General features: G+C 39.6%; 2 protein-coding genes across 6 annotated transcripts in view; one reads left to right on the top strand and one right to left on the bottom strand.

Moving 5' to 3' along the window:
- KLHL32 (kelch like family member 32) overlaps positions 1–5,812 on the bottom strand; it is an 83,622-nt gene extending 77,810 nt beyond the window's left edge. For 2 of the 5 annotated variants that reach the window (XM_039356063.1, XM_039356068.1), the window contains exon 1: positions 5,507–5,646. The gene's annotated coding sequence lies outside the window, so the exon portion shown is untranslated. The other 3 variants (XM_039356066.1, XM_039356065.1, XM_039356064.1) reach the window with 3 other exon arrangements.
- A 9,231-nt stretch (positions 5,813–15,043) lies between these two features.
- Positions 15,044–20,246, top strand: NDUFAF4 (NADH:ubiquinone oxidoreductase complex assembly factor 4). The gene is made up of 3 exons (XM_039356062.1): positions 15,044–15,235; positions 16,881–16,978; positions 19,933–20,246. The coding sequence occupies exons 1-3, from the start codon at positions 15,109–15,111 to the stop codon at positions 20,224–20,226; spliced, it is 519 nt and encodes a 172-aa protein (XP_039211996.1). The 5' UTR covers positions 15,044–15,108; the 3' UTR covers positions 20,227–20,246.
- The last annotated feature ends 205 nt before the right edge of the window (positions 20,247–20,451 follow it).

Here is a 20,451-nt window from a genome sequence, read left to right as displayed (position 1 = left end):
CGAATAAAGTATATGTAATAATCATCGGAAGAAAGTACTGAAGCTATCTTCCATTTTTGCTCCTTGTTCATTCCCTTCTGCATATTGCCAAGGTGTCATTCACATTAGAGGCTGATGACTCTCAAGGTAGAGAAAAATACAGTTTGGAAAGATCAGATATTTCATTTACCTTGAAATGAACAGCTTCACTGGAAATGTATGGTTCCCATTAATTCCATATGGGTAAATAAGCAGGCTGACAGAGAAATGAGTATATCCCTACCCAATCACCTATGTGGTTTCATATTATCTAAGGGAAACTGGAAGTGTATTCTTCCATGACCGGCATGGAAACAAAAGGTAGACAGCTAATAATAGGCCAGTTTCTTTTACCAGCCTAGCAACAAGTAAATAATCTGCCTTTCCAAACTAGTACTAGTCAGTAAACAATTCTCTGGGTTTATTTACAAGACAGCTTTATCTAGAAATTACAATGATAAAATGGCAAAGAATTGCCATCTTAGGTCTTCTCTCTCATCAATAAGCTTAAACTGCATAAACAATAGACCCAAAGGAATACCATAATATAAAGATTTATTACTTTTGTTGGCTTAAAGACTTGATAAATCCTGTTGAGGACGAACCTGTTATGAAAGTGAAAGGTTTGAGGCCTGAATTTTGGGGAATGGTATTTGGAATTTCAAGAAGTAATATGAGTGTTTAAATACTCATTTTGCTCCTTAGCCTACATTCCCCAAAATAAAACAAGTGGCAGAAATGTTGGGCTAATTCTCCCTGAGTGCAAAAGCAAAAGTTTTGCTACTTTGCCATAATTTCCATTCTTGTTCATTTTTTCTGTTTCTTTCCCCAAACCCACATCTATTCCATAATTTTGGAGCTTTATGCATCCATGTCATTCCAAATTTCAAAATATCCTTATAAACAGATTCCACTACTACGGTAGCTACTAACAAAAACTAAATATAGTTTATGGAGAAGCAACAAGAAGCATTAAAATCAGGCATTTTGTGAAGAAAGCAGATGAACAGAAGATCCATAACAATCTTTTCCAATCAGGATAAATAAAACAAGGACTCCTTTATATACTGCATGCTTAAGCCATGGAATTTACTATTCCAAGTGATAAGCCCAAAGCTGGATAGCTTTCAAAGATTATTAGGCTTATTCATAGAGAATAAGTTATTAATAGCTACTAATCATGATAGCTATACATTTTCTCAGGGCTCTCAGGATAAAGGCTGATGAACATTAGTGCAAAGGAGTTCTTATTTGTCCCCCTACCAATTTGTCAGGCTCACTATAGAAACAGGATGTTGGAATACACAGAATTTTAGCTGGATGCAAAGCTGTTTTCCTATGTTTGCTTATTTATATATTTACTTCTAATATTTACTGTAGAGTTTCAGCCTGAAAGGTTTTCATAAATTACATGATAAAAATTGGACCCAAGTCAAAGAACTGCTTAGAATTGCATAAATGATTGTTACATTTTCCAGTAGACTTTCTGCACTATTCAAAAACAAAAGTTTAAACATCGTTTTCCCCCAACACACTAATATTTTGTAGAAAACTTTTATAATCTCCCAGGAGATGACCACTGTACAGCATACTATAATGTACTGTATAAAAACACCACCACTAGCAGTAATCTCTTTATCTGGTGTCAGCAACCCAAGACCTAAAGCCCAGTTCTAAATCTTCAAGAAATGTTATCTCCCAATTTCCTGTTCCAAAGCTCATTATAAATAAATACCACCAAAACAAGAGAAGTTGTCAACATGCATTGCAATATGTATTGATAACTTCTCAAAAGACTTTGATTGGACACATTAACAATGCACTGTCAACGTCACAAAGAATTTGATTGCATATATTAACAAAACCAAGCTTTATTGATTTAACTCTCTTGCTTCAATTCACAACACACTGAAACACAAATCAGTCAACTGCACTTTAGCCTAATGCATAACTGTATGCGAATCCAGTCAAAATAGCCTTCCGTGAACGTTTCCTCATCCAAGTACATCACAGATCAATCAATATAAGGGAAGAGACAGGGGAAACTTAACAGGAAAAAGTACCATAATGATGTTTTTAAAAGGGCAAATGGAAAACAAAAAAAGGGGAAACCCCCATACTCACAAAGACTTTCAGAACATGATCCGAAAGTCCAGAATATCTGGATATGATCCGTATTTGGATATAAAGGAAGCAGCCCAAGAATTATGTACATTGCCCCAGAATAGCAAGGGGGGGGACAAAGTAGTTTTTAAGAATGCGATATGATTCCTTTCCATTAACAGTCAAATTAAGCCTATTCTTCAAACTGCTTTGATGTAGCTAATAGCACAGGTTTATCATATGGCTTTTTACAATATGAAAAGCTCTAAAGCCTTGGTTCTCAACCCCCTGGGGGCCCGTGATGTTGTCACGAAGGTCCATAAAATCTTGAAGAACTTTTATGATTTAAATCTTGAGTTAAGAATTGGTGGTCCGTGGCCATGGTCTGTGGCCCCAAAAGGTATTTAAAGGGGATCCATGGTGAAGAAAAGATTGAGAACCACTGCTCTACATAAGAAGATGGAGGAGCAAATTATTAGAGATTTGAAAAATCTTTAAATAAAAAACACCAGTTCATAGATCAGCTATGCTCCAAGGATGTTTAAAAAAACTTCTCAACTACTTCAGAGATGCAAATATGTGTAGAAAGTTATCAAACCACCGAGGCAATTTCACTAGACTAGTAGCTGACAATGCAAAGGACTGAACTGCAATTTTGAAATATAAACCTGATACCAACTCTTATTATGATGGTTTAAAAATAAACCTCCCAACACAATTGAAAGAAGAGCTCCAAGAAAAACTGCAATTTTTAAAAGGACAAGTTTGGGACTTTTTCCTTATGGACATTAACAAAGTTGAGAAATCCTTGGAAAAAAAAAAGAGTTTATAATTACTTGACAAACATTCCAGAAAGCAAAAAGACTTTACTCTTTGAAGGCAAGCTGGAAAGAGTGACTTAAATTTAATGAGTCAATTGGAATTAGGATGGATTTTCATCAGTTTAATATTTGTAATTGAAAGGAAGTCTTAATGTTTTAAATTTGAAAATGTATTTTTCCTTTACAGCATATATAATGCTTAAGTAATCCCTAAAGTTTGTAAAATATTATTGAAAGTGTATTTGAGAGTATCTGTGTTAAGAGAAAGTTAAAAAAGATGTATTAGTTTAAAGAAAGGTTTACAATTTTAAAAGGATGTATACAAGAAGAAAAAAATATTCTATGAGGGTAACTTGAAAGGAGTGATCTAAATAGTGAACTTTAAAGTATGCATGTTAAGGGGAAGTAAAAAAAGATGCATTAGAAAGTTTTGACTGCAGAAATGTTTTTAAAGAAAAGTTTAGTGTTTTAAAATGGATGAAAAAAAGTATTTTTCCCTTTAAGGTTAAAGAATCTGAAATGATACAGTGAATTTTGTTAATATAAATCAGGGGTGTCAAACTGCCGGCCCATGGGCCGGATGCATCATGGGAAGCCATGCCCATCCCAGCCCATCCCATCTCCACCCATGCCAGCTCCGGCAAGGGGGAAAAAGTAACGATAGGTCATATGTCATGTGATGCGGCGAGTTTGACACCCCTGATATAAATGGTGATAGTTTATAAAGGGCAAATAGAAATACATATTTCCACAGCAAGGAAGATAAAGCAGAAATAGTTAAATTGTTTTATTCAAAGAGGAGAATATATTTAATTATGTTTTTTACTTGGATATCACTTCTGGATTTTGTGCTTGTGATGAAAAAAATGAAACTTTGGTTTCGCCGATTAAATAAATTTGTTGTTATAGAAATGGCTTGTTGTTGTTAGTTGCGAAGTCGTGTCCAACCCATTGCGACCCCATGGACAATGTTCCTCCAGACCTTCCTGTCCTCTGTCATCTTCTGGAGTCCATTTAAGCTCACTCCTACTGCTTCAGTGACTCCATCCAGCCACCTCATTCTCTGTCGTCCTCTTCTTCTATTGCCCTCAATCTTTCCCAGCATTAGGCTCTTCCCCAGTGAGCCCTTCCTTTTCATTACGTGGCCAAAGTATTTGAGTTTCAACTTCAGGATCTGGCCTTCTAAAGAGCAGTCAGGGTTGATCTCTTCTAGGACTGATCGGTTTGACTGCCTTGCAGTCCAGGGGACTCGCAGGAGTCTTCTCCAGCACCATAGTTCAAAGGCCTCAATTCTTTTGCGCTCAGCCTTTCTTATGGTCCAACTTTCACATCCATACATTGCAACTGGGAAAACCATGGCCTTGACTATACATACTTTTATAGAAATGGCTAGTCCTATACTAATGCATAAAAATAAAAGGTTGAGGCTGGAATGTTGTTATCTAGCACTGTGCTAAAATGAATATACTTTTTTTTCTTTCTTCCCTTGTACCTCATATTTTCTTCACCCCCCCCCTTTCTTCCTTCCCTTAATGTCCTATTTTTATTTCTCTTTGTATTTTATACATAGTTAAAACAATAAAAGTCATCAAAGAGGAGCACCACTGTTCTACAGTATCTGCATTTCTAGATGACAACGATGTGAAAGGCATCCTGAACAAGGACACCTCCTTTCCCCTCACCTGGCCTGAGACCACAAACCACACCTTAGATATCCTCCTCAAAAGACCAGGGCTTCAGAAAAACAAGTCTTGGCAACCCCAGCTTGTACCCTCTTCTCTTAAAGAGTATTTTCCCAGAACTGCGGGGTTATTTGGGGGGGGGGTGGCCTTCCTTTCAACCAGGAAGGTCAGGGGAAAGATTGCTGAGATGATGGAAATCCTCAGGGACAAATTGAACACTTGTGTGGGAAAAGGCACAACATGCAAACGCATCTCCCCGTCACTCAACTGGGCAAATCGCTCCTCTCTAAGGGGCCGGTCACCAAAAGCCAAGTCTGCCATTTGATATTCGACGATCAAAATCAGGGTCAAGAGACACCCAAAGGGCCCCATCCCGGACATCCTTTCCCAGACCACCACCCCCGTCGCCCCAGTAGTCCTCTCAAGAAATGCTGCAATGCCAAAAAAAGGGGGGGCGGAAGGGGGCAATCTGAAGTCAGTTGTGAAACGAACTGAAGGGCTGCTGCAGGGCGATGTATCCCACAGGCGCCGTTGAAGGTTGCCCCGGCAACCAAGGCAAAGCCTTCCGTTATTGGTTGAGGGGCAAGTCACCCCCCACCACACACACACACACCTCCCGGCCCGCTTAATAATCGGGGAACTCAGTAGACTTTCCTCTTATACGGCGGCGGGGTAATAACGGCGTGTGGGGGGGCTGCGGCAGCCGCTGGGCCACTAGGCCTTCTTTATGGGGCTCCGTCCTGCCTCCCGCACCTTCCCCTCTCCGCGCTATGGGAAAAGCGGCTCCTCGTTTCCATAGGAAGCTTAAAAGAGCGAGCTTTTCCCGGGGAAAGTCTATTCGGCGGCGCGGGCGGGAGTCCGCCCTCGTTCGCCCAGTCTCACCTCTCCAAGAAGGGAGCAGCAAGACTGCTTGGCAGCCCCCGCGTCCCGTTGCAACCGGATCGGTCCGGCCTTTCCTTCCGATCTCGGTGGGCCGAAGAGACCGAAGGCAGCAGAGAGAAGGGAAGCTGGCTTCTGTGGGTAAGCGGCGCTGAATGTACCCGGCGGGCTGTTGCTGCTGCTGCTGCAGGAATAGGAGGATGGAGTAGATCTGCTCCCGCTTTCTTTCTCTCTCTCTTTTTTTTTTTCTTTATCGTTTCTTTTTCTCCCTCCTCCTGCTCCTCCTCCTCCTAGTAATATTGCTCCACTTTTTTCCAGTGCGCAGGAGCGACGGCAGCGGCGACAACGCATTGTTAGCAACCGCGAAAGCCGGAGGAGGTCGTCTTAATTCACCTGCAGGCGGAGGAGGAGGACGAGGAGGAGGAGGAGGAGCCTGGAGGCCGCTTGGAGCGCAAGAGAAACGGCGGATCAAACGGGAATTGCCTTCGTTGCTTGTCGGCTGGCGGGTTGTATTAAAGCCTCGCCGCATGCGGATTCAAAGGCCTTTTCCAGGATGGCGGGACCGGCCCGAGACATTTTTGACAGCGGAAGGTGGAAAGAAGCATAGTGTTTCGTCCCCCGCCACACCCTTATATTGAAATCTACCTGGCAGACGACATTTTTTTCTTTGGCGGTGAAACATAACGTGTTTTTATTCATTCTTTGGATGCATACCCTACCTTTTCTCCAGGAGACTCAGCAGATAATCCGCACCTGCTACCTGATCTTGTTGTGACTTGCTGGGGAGCTTCAGATGAAAAGTCTTAGACCTGTTGCAGGCTACACCAAGGAGTTGTGTCTGGCTTTGTTTTAATAAAAGGATTAATAAAATCTGAAGAAAATTTTTTTTTAAAAAAATGGTCAGTTACAAAGCATTTTCATATTGTTTAAACAAAATGACATCGATGTGGCCCATATTCTCATGGAGAATCAAGTTTGACTTTTCTGCTCTCCTTTAAAAAAAAAAATCCCCATACTTTTCTCCAACATTCAGTAATCTCTCTGTGATGACCCAAAAGTGGGTTTTCAAAAGGCACTTTTACTTTGTTTTTCCTTGAAGCTGCTTCTTCAGTTGGGTGAGAAGTGAAACTGTCCTCAAGGAAAAACAAAGTCCAGTTGCCTTTTGAAAAAGAACCTTTGGGACAGCCATGACCTGGATGACTGAGAATCTCCATAGAGACTTTGCAACAAGGCTGAACTAAGAATGATTTCCCTAAAATCACTTGCTTTTGGTCACCAAGAGACAAAGTGTGGACCTAGCTATTATTCATAGCAGAGGGTTTACGAATTAGGTGAGCTCAATTCATTTACTCAACCAGGAATGTCTGCAAGGGAGGATGTGTATGAAAGCAGTGTCCTGATCATGTTGCATTTGCCGTCTTAACTTTTTCACCCAATGTTGTAATCAAGCAGAGTAAAACAAATATGACCCAGTACAATGTACAAGCCAGACACACAGCAGTGTGTAATAATCCAGTAAAAGAAAGTGCTTCCTGGAACAAGACTTGTTGGCAGCAAGAACAGCTTCCCCTTCCTCTCTAAGTTAGCCTGGTATCTTCAGGTACAGTTGAGATTCTGTTCTTGCCAATGTTAAAGATTCCAAAAGTATAAATATGTGTAGCTCAGAACTGAAAGTGTATTTATGATGTTCTCTGAGCTACAAAAGAAAAGACAGTTTTTAACCTCATCCTATCTTTCCCTCACTATTTTGGTCTAGGTTTCAAGCTCACAATATTTTTCCCCAATTCAACTATTTTATCACTTTTTAGATATAATGACCTCTTTTAGTTATCTTTACAATATTTTAGCCAACAAATACCTCTAATACCATTTTCTTGAGCACAGGTTCTCCTCAGGGCTGCGTCTTAAGTCCGCTGCTGTTCACCCTGTTGACTCATGACTGTTGTGCCAGGTTTGCCGCCAACCATATTGTGAAGTTCGCAGATGATACAACAGTAGTGGGCCTTATTCAGGATGACAAGGTGGAAGCTTACTTCGAGGTTGAGGGGTTGGTGAACTGGTGTAAGGAAAACAGCCTAGTCTTAAATACCGGAAAAATCAAAGAGATCATTGTTGATTTCAGAAAAGGCAGGCACAGCCACACTTCTCTGTGCATTAATGATTCACCTATAGAGATGGTTACCAGTGTCAAATTCCTGGGTGTATAGCTAACAAGTAGGCTGACTTGGTCACTCAACAGTGAGAAACTGGTGAAGTGGGCACAGCAGCTCCTGCATTTTCTGCTTGCATGAGAAAAGCACATCTTCCTTCCCCTGTCCTGACCACTTTCTACAGAGGGACGATCAAGAGCATCCTGTCATACAGCATCACAGTCTGGTTTGGAAGCATCACTGCTTTAGACAGGAAGGCGGTGCAGAGAGTGGTGAAAATGGCCGAAAAGATCATTGGTAGTTCCTTGCCTCCCATCCAGGACATAGCACAGAAGCATTGCTTGAGCAGGATCCGTAAGATTATCTGAGACACTACACATCCTCTTTAAGGTGACCAACCGTCCTCCTTTAGGGAGGACAGTCCTCCTTTTGTGAGTTCTGTCCTCCCTCGAAAAGTGTCCTCCTACATGTCCTCCTTTTCGATATTTGAAGACTAATCTGCAGGGCTTTTTTTTTCCCTCATAGAATGCTCAGAATGGTGTTCCAGCACCTTTTTTGCTGTTTTTTTTTCAACTTTTGCATGAGCTGTGCTATTCCCCCTATCAGCTTTTGAAAGCCAATAGGAATTGCTGCTGAGCGCGCCAAAACATCCGACCAGCAAATTTTGCACATGTAAGTTGTCTGCAGCGAAGGCTAATTGGCAGGAACTTTGCACCCCTCCCTGCTACCCAACTACACCATCTCCTAGTTAGTCCCGAAGATACCTGGAGGAGACTGGAGCGGCAATGCCACGGTAGTAATCTTCAATATTTATGTCAGATATGGGGAATCTAATTTTTATAATCTGCCCAATATCAATATGTCACTAATGATTTCATTTTGTTGACCACAGCTAAAAACTGCTCTATAATTTGTATAGTATGCCATAGTACCTTCTCCAATTTTTCTTAAATATTTTAGCATTTAATCACCTTTAGTAACTGATCTTAAGAGTTGATATTCTCTCAACCAGCATAGGAGAGGGAAAAAAACCCAATTTAAGACCTGACACTACTGTCACCCAGCTATAAAAAGAATGCATTTATTGACTATTGCTATATCTTTACTGCAGGCATTCCTTCATTCTTACAAGCATGGACCTCCTACTTGGCAAACTCTGAAGAGTTCCCTTTCATTGTTAGAATAAATTGTGGCGAACAGATAAAACACAACCATAATAGACTGAGCCCTTCTAATTTTCCCTGAAGAATTTGAAATAAGCTTATATAACATTTTTTTCAGATTAATGTCACCAATTAAAAATAATTGCATCCCAAATAATCTGACAAGGGACAAAATATTTGACTCTCACTCACACAAGACCTTTCAAGAACACACTGTTAAATAATAGGTGTATTCTTAATTTACTGCTAATGTTCCTTCTGATCAGCAATACAATATGTTTTATTTAATATGTAGTTTGATGCCTTAAATCCATGACTATAAATCACTGCTTAGAAAAAGTGCTTTTGAGGGGAAGGCTTTTCTTTTCCTCTTGTTTCTTGCTTTAGTTGCCACACTACACTATTACTAACAGTCAGTAATTCATGTTAATCCTCCTCTCCTTTAATAACTGTTTAGTAACAGCCACTCCACTAGATAGTAATAGAGGAAAAGAAGGAAACACAAGACCTGTTTCATTCACTCTGCATACGTACGCACTTTATATGGTTCTTGGCTTTTTTCTGGATTTGGGTCAAATTAATCTGGGCTGTTAAGAATGATATGGAAACTTCCGTGTAGTATTCTTGGCAATAACAGGAAAAGCTTTCTTTTGTTATTTTTGTGGCTCTTGGATTTCCTGGTGCTCTCCCCTGTCCCAAGTGCTAACTAGGAATAAACCTAGATAATCTTATTTAAATCTGCCATTGGCCATTTTCAATCTTGTAAAAATAATTTTTCTTAATATGCAACAATTAAATAAGGCACAGAAGTGTTCTATTTTGGCACTATTGTGGTTGAGAGAAGATAATGTTATTGAGCCTTTCCTCCCCAGATACCATTATTCCTTTCCCCATCTTTCTAATTGAATCCAAATATAACCCCCATAAATCCTTATATTTTGCATTATTCTCTGGTTGGAGTTACCAGCTTGTACTCCTCCATATCTAGCAGCCCTGCTTCCATTCCCTTTCCAATTCTTTTTTCCATCTCAGCAGATTCATAAGTTAATCATACACCTCTTAAGCTTTTCCCATTTGCCCTTTTTATGGGATGCTTGTGCTTTCAGCACTTTAATGGACTATTTGTCTGGAAAAGGTATCTATTACTCCTAATTGTTCATTAAATTGGAGAATAATGGCTTACAGCAGTATTATACAAATAATACTTGTATCTTTTGATTATTTGCATAACAACGTAATACAAACAATATAAATGTCCATTGCATCCAGGTCTCTTAAATCAATATTTTCCCCTATAACAATTTTTAAAGAACCCTTATTTTGGTTTGTTCAAAATTTAAAATTTCAAGTTATGGCATACTGCCCACCTATTGTTTGAATTCATTAACATTTGCTTTCCTGAAATTCATGATGTATGACTGACTTCTCTCATTGGTTTGATCTTCCTTGGTTTGATCTCCAACATGACATGGCCACAGTTCCCCCAAATGGCTGCTTTAGTCCCTCAGCCTAATTCCTCTCTGTTGGTTAGGGATATATCCAGGAAGACTAACCTTGCAGTTTCTTCTTTCTTTTGAAAAATGACATTTCTAATAAAAGAGGTTGAAAACATATTGGACCTCATACTCCTAGCCAAGTTAATTATCTGGAAAATATACTGGTTGATCTCTTCCATTACCATTATAGCCTCTCCTCTTGAGGACTCTTGAATCAATTTTGAAAGAAATTATGACTCACATACATGACTCTTGTAATAATCTAATTCCACACATCAACATTGATGATGTACCTTACACTACAAAATGAAATTTGTTGTTTGGGTTTAGACTGCAGTGTCTCCCTTTACAACTGTTGTAAAAATGGTCATAAAATTGAGTCTAGTCACACAGTGTCTCAGCTTATGACAACAACAATTTATGTCCAAAATTCTAGGTTCCATTGTCGTTGTAATTCAAAGACTAACTGTGGTTTGGATATTGTTTAGAGTCATGAATGCAGCCAATGAAATGTATTTGTAGATCATAACATGGGTCAGCCATGTTTAAAATGCCTAGCAAAGAAACATCAGTCAGTTTCTCCTTTTACAGTATTCGTAACATATAAGATTTGTAATCTTGGTCGCTCTTTTTTAATATTTTTCAAACCCAACATATAAAAGAAGTGGTCAAATTAGGGATGGAGGCATCATGTGTCTGGCAAGAGAAAGCTGGATTTTTTTTCCTCTCCCAATTTCCCCCCAGTTCATATTCTGCTTATCAGCTTCCCGGATGGATTGCTTTGGCCAATGTTTAACAAATGATGAAATAATACTAAGGCTCTTCTTACACACTGATTACACATTTGTGAATCATCTCTTAATATTAAATTGAAATACAATATAGAAACATTTCCTGAGATCATTAATGACTTCATTGCTACTTTTTCCTATATTGCCTAATATAGTGGAGTCTGAACACATTAGCCCAGGGGTCCAGAACCCCTGGTCCATGGACCGGCACCAGCCCATGGCATGCTGGAAAGTGGGCCATGCAAATAAGCAAAGCCCCATCCACAGGATGCAGGCAGCACACAAAACCACACCCCCTCCAGTCTGTGGGAAAAACCTCTCTCCACGAAACCCATCCCTGGTGCCCAAAAGGTTGAAGGCTGCTGCCTTAGCCCATTATATACTCCAAAGATAGATCAGTTCTCCAATTAATAAACATCCTTCTATCAAGTCTTTGGGATCCACTTGTAATGGCTAGTTAGATTACACGCTGTATAAAGACATTGTGATTTGCTTGTCTTTGCTTTAGTATTGTGTGTGAAGCTGAACTATGCAGCTGAAATTGCTTTCTGCCTATCTCCTTTTCCAGTTTAGAAAGTGCCACCATTTCATTCTCAGCTATATCTCTACACTTATGCTAAGGATCCCCACCCTGAGGTTTGTCTGAAATCATTAAAAGTGAAATACTACAAAGAAGAGATACCAACTAGCACAGGATTGACATTTATTTTATTCAGTAATTGCCACATCGCTTAAAATTTGACTAGCAGCTATTAAAACTATGAGTGGATAGGGTCCAATAAATAATCAACATATGCATGTGCTAATGTTGATAAATTGCTAAATTAAAGTCACATTATGATGGTTATTTGCTCTTAGAGGGAAAATAATTGTGAACTACAAATATGTGCTGGTACCCTTTTGATTGTGGATAAACTCAGGTAATCACTTAATTCCCCCCTCCCCATCTACATGTGGCTGGAACAACCTCTTTAGGAGGATACTATGTACTATGGCATATGGTATCCAAAGTTGCAGAATGTACTCCTCTCTCTCTCTCTCTCTCTCTCTCTCTCTCTCTCTCTCTCTCTCTCTCTCCCTCCCTCTCTCTCTCTCCTTATTGAAAGATGAATAAAGTGACCAAATCAGTTTAGGTGCCAAAACTGGACCCAAAACTCTTTTATACAACAGTTTTAATTTATTTAGCCTCTGTTCTCAAGCATCTTGTTCAGGAAGGGGATGTTGGAAAGGAAACATATCAGGTTAATACCTAAAGTTAGAAACCATGTGCTCTCTCTCCATCAAAGAAATAAGCTCTTTGCTGAAGATAAACGTAACTTGAAGATAAATTTTACTTGGGCTTTCCTATCACCAGATTGTTTTCTAAATAAAGCTTATCTTTATTTCCTTTCATGAAACCATTGACCTCAAGAATACTTTCTTACAAAGGTTATATTCCTAACTTTAGTACTGCTTACAAAGCTGTAATATGCTGGAATACCACCAGATGTTTTTCTTGTAGAACAGGCAGGAAGCTAATCATTTTGGATGACTAGTCGTATTATTCTATTCACATGGGGCAAGCAGCCTCAGGCAAATTCCAGGACCAAATTCTGTAACTATATATCTTTTTTTAAAGAGGGGTTTTCTTTCTTTGAAGAACCATCCGTGTGAAAAATGTCCATTGGCAAGAGAGAAAAAATGCAGGAAAAACATACTGTAAGGATTTGCACTTGGCAGGACCAACAGTTAAGTGCTTGAGGCTAGGTACTAGTATAACAACTTACCACATTGAAGAAGTGTTATGAAAAGTCATTGTGCTTTCCTGACATATAATAAACAAAGTGACTTTTGCAACAAGCAAATCCAGATCAAAATTATGCATTATCTGTGGCTCACATTTATTAGTAGATAAACAGAAAAGGTGCCATCATAAATTGGAATCCCCATTTATTTGCCTATGTGTCCTATTGATTAATTAATAGGGCCACACACAAGAGAAAACAGGGTTCTTATATATTAGATAACTGATCAGTAACAACTGTTGTAGAGCTTGGTAACCTGTTATGCAACAGTTAAAAAGGCATAAGAGCTGCATCTTCTTTTCCATTTGGCCACTGTTTTTCTACATATGCATAAATTTACTTATATGCACAATTATCATTTGGATAGCTACAGTATTACCACTACAGATGGTCTTTGGTTAGCCATTTGTTAAGCAACCATTCAAATTTACCACAATGCTGGACAAATATTTATGACCAGTCATACTTAGGAGATTGCAGCATCCACTTGGCAAGCAGCTCACAATTATGATGTTACAGCCTTCATTGGTTTTCAATAAACAAAGGGAAAGTCAGCAGGTCCCAAAAGATGACCACATGATGTCACATTTTACAACTGTGTTGCTGTTGCTTAGTAATAGAAATTCCAGTACTCATTACGGTGGTTAAACAAAAACTACCTGTCCCTCCTATTAAAATGGACAAAAGTGCTTTGGCACAGTTTTCTCTTTAAAAACCTATTATTTTACAGGTTAAAAACAAAAGAAACAAAAATGTTAATAGTTTATGAGGCCTGAATCTTTCTCCACACATGGAAAAGAACTTCTCAATCCGAGTACCCTACTATATTAAACATAACTTCTTGGACTGTACAACCAGTTTTGATTCAAAGGACAAATATCTGGAGCAAAGACATGCAGGCCAAACCACACTATATTTTGGTGAGTTAGATTGTTCAGTAATTAGTTCAAGATTAAATGTTCTCTTATTTATTGCATTGATCAGGCAATCTAGCCCTCAAAGATGCTTGAAATGGTTTTCAATGAAAATATGTCACGATGAGAAACTAACAGGCTTTGCTATATCTATGTTTTCACACTGCTCTGTAAGCTAATCTTAAAGCATCACAGTCCTTTTGTGCTTTGTCTTCTTTGTGTGTGTGTGTGTGTGTGTGTGTGTGTGAGAGAGAGAGAGAGAGAGAGAGAGAGAGAGAGAGAGAAGCAACAGAATTGAAAGGAAGCCTGACACTGTCAGCTCCATCAGATGTTTCTTTCTATCAGCTGTCACCTAGCAATTTTTGCATCTTTTTCCAGTGTTTTTTCTATTCCAGACATCATTAAGATGATTATTATTCATATTACACTAAGAAACTGCATATGTTTGCATATTTTCTTTCTTTTTCCAAATCTCATTTTGTTAGGCAACAGTATTTAACCAACTTTGCTTTATCTCAAAAAAGCTAAATAGGGATAGATCTGATTATTTATGTATTACATGTAATTTTTATTAAAGAAAATTTTAAGAGATTAAATACAATGCAAATTTGGGGGGGTAAAGAAAGTAAATAAAAGTATTAGATAAGTTAAAGAAAAAGGTATAACAAAAGAAAAGGAAAAAAGTAGCCATTAAAACTTTGAGATATCGTGAAAATGCCTGCTTCTTTCTTTCATCTGTAACAGATTCAACAGTCTAGATTGACATTATTTCCTGATGCGTGCGCGGTTCCAATTAATTTCAGCCCATCCTCTTCATAACTTCAAATCACTGTAGTCTTTAGAATGATGACATGATTCTCATAGGCTCCTGTGGTGAAATTTGAAGAGGGTTATCGTTGATTCTATATTACCACTGACACGTTTTTGACAATAAAGATTTATAAGAAAAATACAGCAATTGAAAAACTGTTCTTTCTGATACTAAAAGTGTAGTTCCTTTTTTTCTGCGGTTTTTCGCTGTAATATTTGTCACGGACGCCAAGAAAGTTAAAAGGTGTGTCCTCTTTTCCAATTGTCTGTGTCCTCCCAACCCTAATTGGATCGCAGAGTTTCCACCTCACACACCTTCCTTGATTCACAGGGGAAAAAATCCCAGAATTCGACTTTCTCTTTTAGAACAACCCGACCTCCGCTCCAGTAGGTGGCGCCCTCAGCCGCGGTCTGTGCGCCAACTGCCGGCCTTCTGCGCAAACGCCAGACTGACATTTTCCCCGACGCGTTTGGAGGTGAGTGCGTGAGCCGGTGCGATGGGCGGCAGGCTGACCCGCGTGCTTAGCAAGTTTAACGTGGAGAACCGAGCGCACCGGGAAATCAGTAAGAAGAAACCCAGGCCCGCCCCGCGCCATCCAGCCGCAGCCCTTGCCACGCCGGATTGTGAGTTCAGCGGGCGCAAATGCCCTGCGCCGCTTCCTTTGGTTTCTACTGCAGAGAGGCTGGATTAAAAGCATTTGGGGGAAGAAAGGGAACCAGGCGCCGTCCAGGCAGGGAATCTCCCTGGGCAGCCCCCTCCGCCCCCGGCAGGGAAGGACTGTTGTCACTGCGTCCAAAAAGAACTAGGTTCCTTCCCTTTACATCTATGGGAGCCCGGCCTTGGGAGTAAAACTTGCAGAGGAAGGGAAGATTTACTTGGTCAGGCGTTGTCCTTTAAATGATCAGCACGGCAGAGTCCGGTCTGGGGGGGGGGGGTGCATAAACAAAAGCGGCCGCGATTTCGAGGGCATGGTGTCATTGGTGACATTGAAGCGACCCTCCTTTCGCTCCCAAGTTTTGGAAAATCGCGCGCGCGTTAGTTAGCTCTGGGTCCCGCCTTTCGAGGGATTGGCTTGTCGGACTTTCAGTAGCATTCGCCTGCGCCTCTGCAGCCATGAGCAGTCTGCGAACAGTAGTTGGAGGCAATTGAAGTGCAAGGATGCCGAGACAGAGCGTGGATATGGAAGTCCTCCTGTGCCATCAGTGGAGATGTAACTGTACAAATGATTGAACAATATCTCCTCCTTTTTTTCCCCTGTCTGCCGTTCTTTACCCGAAATAGCCGTGTTGCAAAAGAACGAATTTATAACTCCCGTAAGGAAGCAGGTAGCGGTAGTCCTTGACTTAACAACAGTTCATTTAGTGACCATTCAAAGTTGCAACGGCACTGAAAAAAGCGACTTAGGACCGTTTTTCACACTTATGACCATTGTAGCATCCCGATGGTCACATGATCAAAATTCAGCCTCTTGGCGAGTGACTCATATTTATGATAGTTGCAGTCTCCCCGGGGGTCATGCGATCACCATTTGTGACCTTCTGACAAGGAGTTAGAAATAGAATTTCTTTCCTAAGGTGACAGGCCTACTTAACTTCACAGAAAACCCTCTTTGCCCCTTGTCTTCCATGTCTCCATTATACTGTACAACGACAGAGCTCCTCAGCACACATTAAATGGGTCTGACCCAAGTTAGAGGAATAATTGTTTTCAAGTTTTAAGAGTACAGGCTATTTCAAAGGCAGTTCAGTAGCCTGTATGTGTCTCTCTCTCTGTGTATGTGGGGTGTCTGTGTTTGTAAATGCACATGCAAACTTTTTGTTTATGATTTCATTTAGAACTGTACTGGAGTCCATTAGTTTGCTTTCAGGCATTTCATTAATCTACTAGGTAACATTATCAGTGCTATTGAGAGTGGTGTTTGTTTTATTTATATACAGTAGCTTGCCCCACCAGTATTGGTGGAGATGTTGTTTTTTCCTTAGTAGTTCCTTGATTAGGGTATCGTTTTATACTTGCTTGGTTGTTTGTTAGGTGTTGATCTCTGCTTATCTGGATGTTGGCTGCTGAAGAGGATTGGTTCTGGTCTTTTTGTTTCAAGGAACTATTAAGGAGACAATCAAACAGAAAACAATATCCTATTCAAGAAGCTACCAAGGAGAAAACCACACCCCCACTAACCCTGGCAAGACATACATTCTCTTCTATTGGAACTGTGCTATTTTGTTCTTAAAAACGGAAAGTTATGGTTTGTATGTTTATTTTCTTCAGGGTCTGCCAGTTTCCAAGAAGAAATAAAGAAAAAAGATGAAAAACTTCTTAGTTTCTTGAAAGACGTCTATGTTGAGTCCAATGATCCAGGCTTGCAAGTGAGTTACAGAGTCTTGAATTGTACACACACACATTGATAATTCAGCTTTACAAATCAAAACTGGGGGCAAAAGAAGTTTCAGGGTTTTTCATGATACAGTTGTTGCATTCTTATATTGATTTGTTATCCATATCAGTACAAGCCAATGCAGGATATTTCTTTCAGTTTATGAATGCAATTAACCTCATATATTTCCCATTCTCAGTGACATTTATCTATCTAATAAATGCAAGGATCTATCTGTAAATCTCTTTCACATATTTCCCAAATGTCTTTTTTTATTTCACCTGCTCAAAATTCTGTTTTGCGTTATTTGGGCAATGCACTGCAAATGCATCAGAATTCCTGGTAATTCGAAGCGCACTTAAAGATGCTCGTAGGTAATTCTTGACTTACAACCATATATTTAGCAACCATTTGAAATTATAAGAGTGCTGAAAAAAGTGACTTATGACCGCTCTTTGCACTTACACTGTTGTAGCAACCCCATGGTCATGTGATCAGAATTTGAGCGCCTGGCTGTTGGCATGTATTTTTGATGGTTGCAGCATCCTGGGATAGCTTAGACTTACATGCTGCTCCATAGTGCTTTATAGTGCTCTCTGAGCGGTTTACAATGTCAGCATATTGCCCCCAACAATCTAGGTTCTCATTTAACCAACCTTGGAAGGCTGAGCCAACCTCGAGTCCCGTCAGGATCAAACTCCAGACTGTGGGCAGAGTTAGCTTGCAATACTGCATTCTAACCACTGCGCCACGAGAGCACCTAGGTTACAAATGGCGATCATGTGATTCTCCATTTGTAATCTTTCCAGCCAGATTCCAACAAGCAAAATAAATGTAGGAAGCTGGATTCTCTTGTCAATTGCAGTGATTCACTTAAAAACCATGGTAAAAAGGGGGCCTAAAATTGGATGGGACTCACTTAAATAACCCTTTGCATAGCAAAGGAAATCCTGGTCCCGATTGTAGTCATAAGTTGGTGACTACTTGTATTCAAAAGTAAGAACATCTGAACAACTTACCTGTATTTGGGATTTGACATTAAAGTGCTCATAGATGACCAAATATCTGGAAGTTTATTCAGGAATAATGTTATCTGTATTTAATAGGGCTTTCTCTCTTAATTTCTAAGATAATTGATGTTGACTTTTATATCAGAGAGATAACTGGAGAATAACTCTCGTGCATTTGGAGAACGAGCTAAGTTCAGGGCCTATAGACAGCTTATTCTCAGAGTTTAGAAGTTAGAAAGAAATGCTGAAGAATATCCTGCTTGGAGATGCCATCTCCCACCCCCCCACCCCCCCCTTTTTTTTTTGCCTGCACTGTGCCTCTGGTAGCTTGCTCTACTTTCTGTCCCAGATCTTTATTTGCCTCGTTTCTGTTCATCTCTCCCTCACTCATTGTAGTCGCAGAGATAGTTATTTTTAGTCTGAATTTTAATATTTCATGAGGTTATATGGAAAAAAAAGACCATGGCTGTGTTTGCTATCGCTGCTGTCCTCCACTATCCTTTTACAGTATTTAAAGAGATATCAATCCTGCATCAATCTATAAAGAGATTTCTGGGGAGCTTGGTGGCAACTTTGAGAAATGGAAAAAAAAATCTTAAAAGGGTAATCCCTCACTCTCCTAGCATTGCTTATTTTAAAATTCAATTATTTGGAACTGTCAGAATGTAAAACCCAGTAAGGAAAATAAATGGCAGCAGATCAAAGACGGATCTGTTGATTCTGATAAAGCAGTTGTCTAATAATATATAAGACATTCATAGCTGGTCTTCTTTTTCAGTAGTCTACTGCAAAGCAGACCCTGTGCTTAGCCTTTTCATGGCAATTAAAACTCTCAAGCAAGAACAGCTCTTAGCATATCAGTTTATAAATTCTTTGTGTTTTCGGATGCTATAAAATAGGTCAGTGGCTCAGCCTAATTTCACTCTGCAAGGGATCCGTTTAAGAAAAGAATAGTCTTTCTTCTGGCAGCCCACTAGGTGGCGCTAAAAAGAGAAAGAAGGATCACTCCTTCCTTACTGGTCCCCAGCCTGCAATTTTGACTGATGACTTGGCAAGGGGACACTGTCTTACAGGGGCTGCAGTGTTTCTTAACCTTGGTGACTCTTAAGATGTCTGGACTTCAACTCCCAGAATTTCCCAGCCCAGCTTGCTGAAGTCCTGAAGTTGAAATCCACACATTTTAAACTTGCCAAGGTTGAAAAACACTAGGCTGTAGGATTTCCAAAGGCTTCCTTATTCTTCTTCCCTCGTCTTGCATCTTTTGCCCAACAATTAATTGCTTGGCCTCAGTTACCCAAACTAAGGCTCTGTGGCTAATTCTGAATAGTCCACTTAAAGTTTTCTAAAATTCTTAAAAAAATAACGAGGTGTATAAAAATTTTTTTTACCTCATGATTAGGTGGTGTGACTGGTCATTTATTTTTCAGAAAAGATGCACCTCTGAGGTTATGTCTCTTATCCTGTGTATTAATGGGTAAGGCCTCTTGTCATTTAGGTTACCCAAAGCACAAATCTTCATTGGGAATATTTTCACGACTAATCAATTATAAATAGAAATAAGATACTGAGGCTTTTTTGACAGGCTGGAACATTTGGCCAAAACCAATTGGATGAAATGTAAAAGTAAGCAGGCTTGCATTTAGATAAAATAAGTAGGGTGGCTATAATTGGCACTGGATCCTGCATCTAAAGACTTCTGTTTAGATAATGTGAGTCCTTGCTTAACAATGATAATGGCTCTTGCCATTGCAGTCATGTGACATTCTGCTTTATGTCCACTTCCAATTGCCATTGTAACCCAAGGATTATTTGTAGTTCATAACTTCATTATAGGTGATTATATGAAAAATAAATTCTTTAATATAGAAATAGAACATTGACTAACACATTTCTAACAGATTTTTTTGTGACTGTTTTTTCTCTCGCCATCTTCTAGAAGAAAAAAAAAGGGAGAAATCTCCCACATAAGCAGGAGGATTACAGGCCGATAATAGATGGGCAGTTCAATTATCAGGACATTCAGACTATTCCCAAAGGCAAAATCTTGACAGAGGAAGCCTTGACTCTTCTCAACAACCATCAGCGCTCTCCAGAGACATGGACTGCTGAGAAAATAGCAGAAAAATATTCTTTAGAACTGAAAGATGTGAATAACCTTTTAACATTCTTCATCCCATTTGTTATGGATTTCCTTCCTTACAAAGACCAGAAAACCCTGGACTCCAAATAAAAATTTCAAACAGAACTTGAGAGAGTTTGTCAGTGTTCAACCATAATTACATACCTACAATAATTCCTCCACCCCCGTCAACCAAACTTATGCAGTTTCAGTAGTGTCTGCATTTTCTTTGGCATATCTATATCAGCAAACCAACCAGATCATGGAGCTTTGAAGTGGCAGGTGGGGGAGGTGTGCCCACACCAACTCTTGCAGTTTTCTTAAATATTCTAAAAA

Source organism: Crotalus tigris, unplaced genomic scaffold, assembly GCF_016545835.1.
Source record: "Crotalus tigris isolate CLP2741 ecotype Arizona unplaced genomic scaffold, ASM1654583v1 scf7180000018784.18638703518:1950463, whole genome shotgun sequence".
Classification (NCBI taxonomy): Eukaryota; Metazoa; Chordata; class Lepidosauria; order Squamata; family Viperidae; genus Crotalus; species Crotalus tigris.
Note: the sequence above shows the minus strand (reverse complement) of the source record. Positions and strands in the feature narration are given on the sequence as shown.

What these genes read in the sequence shown, in the direction of transcription:
- NDUFAF4 (XM_039356062.1), top strand. Translation starts at nt 15,109, where the DNA reads ATGGGCGGCAGGCTGACCCGCGTGCTTAGCAAGTTTAACGTGGAGAAC. An exon ending in AGCCCTTGCCACGCCGGATT is followed by an intron (nt 15,236 to 16,880) that starts GTGAGTTCAGCG and finishes TATTTTCTTCAG; the next exon opens with GGTCTGCCAGTTTCCAAGAA. An exon ending in CCAATGATCCAGGCTTGCAA is followed by an intron (nt 16,979 to 19,932) that starts GTGAGTTACAGA and finishes GCCATCTTCTAG; the next exon opens with AAGAAAAAAAAAGGGAGAAA.